Raw genomic sequence first — 6,138 nt, forward strand, 5'->3', positions numbered from 1 at the left:
TGGAAGCAGAAAAAACATATGCATCAAGCACAAGCCAACTGAACAGAGAACAAAGAACTCACAAGGAAAATCATGAATGGACAACGGATACATAAATAGTCAGCAATGGAGCACAACAAAAACAAAAGGTCAGGCAGCATATAATAATGGCCTAAAATCAGGTCAGCCAGACAGAAATGTACCTGCCCAGCATGGCAAAATGTACCCCCCAGGATGCCCAGCCTGCTACCCATAAAATGTGCCCACTATCCCTGATGTATAAAAAGGCAAACAATGTCTCTATTGAAGAACATTGTCCATAATAAAATATTTTACCAATGATAAAAATGACTGAATTCTCATCATCAATAACAGCATCCCCCATCCATGGTTTAAGCATGGATATTGTCATGATATGCCCCATTCAAAAGAACACACACAGTTGTGCCTATCTGATGCTCTGCAAAAGAGGTTGCATTTATAGCAGAAACCATATAGAGGGGAGAAGAATCTCAAATTGGATCAAAACATATCAAACAAAGACAATCAAGGCATAAGATGGACAAAAAGAACACATACAATTGTTGCACCTGTCTGATGCTCCGCAAAAGAGGTTGCTTTTATAGCAGAAACTGTACAGGGGAGAGGAATCTCAAATCAGCTCAAACCATATCAAACAAAGAAGATCAAACCTGTAAGATAAATAATAGAAACCTCAAGATGTCTGATCTTGTAGCTTTAATATGGATCTTGTACCATATGAGTCAATTGTTAGAGATCCAGTCATCCCCTAGACGGGCACAGGCATTGTATTGTACAGATAGTACTCTCGGGCATAGTTATTCATTTTCCTGTGCAGGTCAAAAAGTTTTTAGCAGTCGTCTGATCTTTATGCAGCAGTCTGGGCAGTGCGGATCACATGAGCAGGGTGGGCAGTACAGACAGACCCTGGACAGGTGCCACGTGGCAGCGGGCAGCCTTTTTGGCTCATTTATGGCAGTCGGCCAGTTTACAGGCTGGTCAGCAAGGGAAAACTGGCCAACCTGTTATTTTTATATATTTATTATGGGCTACTTATGCCCAGCTCCTCTCAGTCATTGGCACTCGTTTTTTTCAGGAGCAGGTGGAGAGATACAGCTGACATACACATACAGTGCCCTTGTACATATCTGCCTTCTTCATTTCAGTGTTCACTGCAGGTTTTCTGCATTCTACTGTCTCTTTTTCTCTCCCTGTTCTCTCCGTGTTCATTTTCCTTCAGTCTGGTCTTACGCTGCCACATTCGCCACACTCTGACATCAACTTGTACTTGTCTTCCAAAGTTTTCAGCCAACCATTATCATATGAAAACATTGTTACATGACAAGAAACAATGAGGATAACATTAGGTGAGCTGAAAGAGAGACATGCACAATTGCAACATAAAAGAGGATATGTTCAAAAGACAATATAAAAGAAGGCAGCATGTTCAAAAAAAAAAACACTGAATGTAAGCTGCTACTCCAAAATTTGATAAATGCATGAACAAGTTTCATAAACAAACCTTGACTCTGGACATCAGTTATGCCACATTTCATCAAATCAAAAAACGTTGCTTCCTTCTAATCATATACATAGAGTCATGACATTAAGGGCACGTAACCTTTATCTTTTAAAAGTGAAGTCAAAGTGTTCATTCCTGCTAATATGTTCTTGCTTTGGTCTTCCACCTTGACAAATTCATGCAGCTTTTTGTTCACCTCTATTAAGGCACTTGCGGCCTTTTTTATTGCCCCTGCATGTTTTCTCACCTTTTCTATTCTTTGTGCATCACTCAGCCGGCCTGCACTGGCATATATGTGTGCCAGAAGTAAGTATGCAGTTGCTTCTTCTTGATTCACCTGGACAAGGTGCTGAAAGCATTTCAGTCCCAATTCTGCTTTCCCATAGCTTTTGCACGCACTTAAAAGAGCGATAAGGACATCCTCTGACAAAATACACTGCACAGCTTCCACAAGCTTCTGTGCCTCATAAACATTGCCCGAACGTGCAAAAAGATCAATCATAGAAGTGAACTGTTCAACCATTGGTTTGATCGCATAATTATTCATCACATTGAAGTACTCCTGGCCCTGAAGGACCAAGCTCGCATGGCTACATGAAACAAGGAGGCATGTAAAAGTAGTAGCATCTGGTTTCAAACCTTGCTCTTGCATTTCCTCAAAACATTGTATAGCCATTTCGCATGCATGATTCTCACCATAACTTTTTATCAATGCATTCCATGAAACAACATTTTGAATTGGCATCCTGTCAAACACTTTCCGCCCTTCTGCAATTAAGCCACATTTTCCATACATGTCTATCAATGTGTTACTCACAAAAAGATCACTTTCTAGAGCCAGCTTTTCTGCCTCAGCATGTATTTCCAGGCCAGTTTCTACTGCTCCTAAAGTTCCGCAACTTTTCAAGCAGTGAACATATGTGATATCATCTGCAGATGCACCGTCCAGCCGCATGCGCTTGAACGCTTTCACCACTTCCTCATCAAGACTATGTTCAGCATACCCTGAAATTAATGCTGCCCATGAGACTACGTCTCGAACAAGTAAAGCTTCAAAGACTTCTTGTGCTTCTGAAAGCAAGCTACATTTGAAATACATATCCACCAGTGTGTTGCACACATAAATTTCCCTTTCAAATCCTCTTTTGATTACTTCAGTGTGTACCTGTTGGCCTGTTTCAAAGGTTGCTGTAACAGCACATGCTTTCAAGGTGCAAGCAAGGGTAATAGCATCTGGAGAAATACCTTCCAGCTGCATTTGTTTGACAGCATCTAATGCCTCCTCACCGCAGGCATGTTCAGCATATCCTGTGATTATTACATTCCATAAGACTGCATTTCTGATTGATAGATGATTAAACAACACCTGGGCCTCATCAAGTGAATCAAGTTTGAAATGCATATCAATCATACTGCTGCCAACATAAATGTCTCTTTCAAATCCTCTTTTGAAAACCTCTGCACATAGATATAGACCTTGTTCTGTAGTCCCTACATTCCCACAAGCTTTCAAAGTAGAGGCAAAAGTGATAACTTCAGGAGCTCGATTTTCTTGCTGCATGTGTTCATAACAGGTCAGAGCTTCTTCAGCAGGCCCATGGTCAGAGTATCCTGCAATGAGTGCATTCCAAGAAATGGAATCTCGCACACTCAGATTTGCAAAAACATTACGTGCTTCTAAAAGCATGCCACATTTGCTAAACATGTCCACCATAGAGTTTCCGATGAATAAGTTGGCTTCCAATCCTAATTTGATAATTTCTGCACATATGAGCTGACCTCTTTCTCCAGCTCCTACAATTCCGCAAGCTTTTAAACTGCAAACAAATGTTACTGCATTTGGAGAAATGGCATCCAACTGCATCTGGTCAAAACATCTCAACGCCTCTTTACCAAGTCCTTTCTCATTCCATGCTGCTATCAAAGCATTCCATGAGACTATGTTTGGAGTAGGGATCTTGGCAAAAGCATTGTTTGCATCTGCAACCAGACCACATTTTCCATACATGTCCACCAATGTATTACCAATAAACAGATGTTTGTCCAGTCCCTGCTCTACAATCTTAGCATGAAATCCTCGGCCAAATTCTGCATCTTTCAAAGAAGTGCAAGCTTGCAGCAGAGCAACAAAGGCATAACTATTTGGTTGGACAGACTCCTCCCACATCCTGTGGTGCAGGTGTAAGGCATAGGAGGGATCCCCAAAGTCAATGTAGCCAGAAATGAGGGAACTCCAAGAGTGTTCATTCCGGTGAGGCAGCCGGTCGAAGACAAGCTGGGCCTCGTCCAAGCACCCACAGTCTACAAGCAGTGGCACAAGGAAGTTGCCCAACACTGGGTGGTTTTCCAGCTGGTGCTGGCACAAATAGATGAATAACTGCCGCGCATGTGACAAACTCTTCTTCTGTCTGCATTTTTGCGCAAGGCCGATGAGCGCAGGGAGCTCGGCCATCCAATTCCACTGGAGTCCGGGACAGAGACTTCCTCATCTCCTTTGACTTGTTACTGCGGAAGGTGGCAACACTTAGCCTTCAAAGAATAGGGTGTCAGCAATTTTCAGACATGAAACATACTGCATAGGCTGTCCTTGCTCACACTAGACAAAAGTTCTCTTCGCAATCCAGCATATTCAGTCCTGATGGTCCCAACATATGCTAACACTCGACAAAACTCCTCTTTACAATCCAGCAAATTCAATCCCGGCCATCCAAAATAGACCAGACATATGCTCATACTTTGACAAAATTCCTCTTCACAAATCCAGCAGCTTCAGTCCTGGTACTCGGAAATAGACCAGACAGACATATGCTCAATTGTCCAGGGTTGCAGAGAGAATGTTAGTCACAGCAACACAACAGCATTCATTCACGACCAACTGACAAGTGCTCACACCAACCTCCTGGCTCTGAAACCACGCTCTTTTGTTGATTAGTGATCAGTCTCATCACGCATACCATTAGCAACCCTGACCTGATCGGTGACTTTGCGGTGAGTGGATTTGTAAACATGGATTTCAGTCATCGAACAAGTGCGTAATAACCTATAATTTTTGTTCGTGGGGCGATGCCAATAAGTACATTACTAGGAGCTCCGTGCCTAGCCTCGCCCGGGGCGGGCGCGATTTTCGCGGCGAGGGCGGGTGCTGGACGCGTGGCACCCACCCCCGCGTTTCTTTGTGGGGAGGTTGGGGGCTGCCACGTGACACCCGCCCCCAACCTCCCCTTAACTAATAGTAAAGATAATGCTTGTCTCATTTTGAGCACGAGGGTTCGGAGTTTTTAGCAAGAGGGATTGATCAAAGTAGTTAGATTAATCGAAGTAGTAAATGTGGAAACCAACAAGGATACTCATGTATTAACAAGATGAGATAGAAATTCGCAACACTCATTTGTATAATCACAAAAAATCTTGCACAAATTCCCACATTGTGAATCATGGCAATATAATGAGCAAGGAAAAGACCGCATACCTAGCTAGATGCAAGTGGAGGCAATTGCACCTTGCTATGTATGCAGTGCCTCTTGAGTTGAGGCATATGAGATTAAATGCGACAAGGGGAAAAAAGCTCCTTTTCCTAGATGGGGAAATGTTATGAGTCTCCCTAATCTTTGATTGCATTATAAGAAATAACATTATGTCGGGACCTACAATGGACCTAACAGTGGCTCTCTTAGAAGAACTCTCTCTAAACACTAATATAGTGTGTTATAGTCCGATCAACTACCTACTTAACCCGAACTCCAAGTAGGAGTACCCAACATAAGATGTTTAGCACACCACATAAATGTAACACAGACTCCTCCCATACTGATTGCCACGATCTTTAATCACGAGCGTATTATCCCTTTAGGGATTTGATCCACTAGTCCTCGTCTTTGTGCACAAAATGTAACACTTTCTTAACTTAGCCTCCCTTAGATACCCTTGAAGCCTCATATCTAGACAGCTTGAATCTTTCTCACTCACTCGATCAAATGAATATAATTGTTATGAGTTGGTGTGTGCAAAATAATGCTTGCATGCATAGTAATTTTCAATTTCTTTTTTGCTAGTTTTATTTTTAAAAAATTTTGGTTGTTTATTGCATAATAAATCAAAAAAATAGTGAATAACAAATGTGAAGTGCTAAAAATTAAGTTCAACTCTTCATTTATCCACTACTAAAATAGTTTTTTAGTTAGATTTTGTTTACTATAAAAATTAGAGTACTTACACTTAGACTGTTTATGCATCATAACATGTATGAGGCACTATGCAGAATGTAGGGTTCCTAACACTTGAGATGGTTGCTAACACACTTGAAAAATCCTCCACGAACTCCAACAACATACCACAAATATTATTTTTTATACCACTCTCACATCTCCCTCCCTTGCACCCAACCTCCTTTCTCTTAGAGGAATTTCCATTGTGTGTGTGTGGGAAGGTAGGAGAGAGAAATACTGAAATGCAAAGGAGGTAGAAAGACTAAAAAACCAACATCATGCCATAAAATTTACATGAGTGCATAGAGGATGGAGAGGAGGATCCGTTCTTCATATTCTTTGCGACAAATGATGCATATTCCACATGCCATGATCAACAAAAGCCATGAAATATGACACCCTTTTTTGCCT

At 41.7% G+C, this 6,138-nt stretch overlaps 1 protein-coding gene across 1 annotated transcript; it reads right to left on the reverse strand.

Moving 5' to 3' along the window:
- Positions 1-1,598: 1,598 nt before the first annotated feature.
- On the reverse strand, positions 1,599-3,974 carry LOC148029828 (pentatricopeptide repeat-containing protein At2g33680-like). The gene has a single exon (XM_087687313.1). It carries the CDS (start codon positions 3,972-3,974, stop codon positions 1,599-1,601), a length of 2,376 nt encoding a protein of 791 aa, XP_087543439.1.
- Between the last annotated feature and the right edge of the window lie 2,164 nt (positions 3,975-6,138).

Source organism: Lygodium microphyllum, chromosome 10 (genome assembly GCF_053477565.2).
Source record: "Lygodium microphyllum isolate KBCC chromosome 10, Lygodium_microphyllum_v1.1.10, whole genome shotgun sequence".
NCBI lineage: Eukaryota > Viridiplantae > Streptophyta > Polypodiopsida > Schizaeales > Lygodiaceae > Lygodium > Lygodium microphyllum.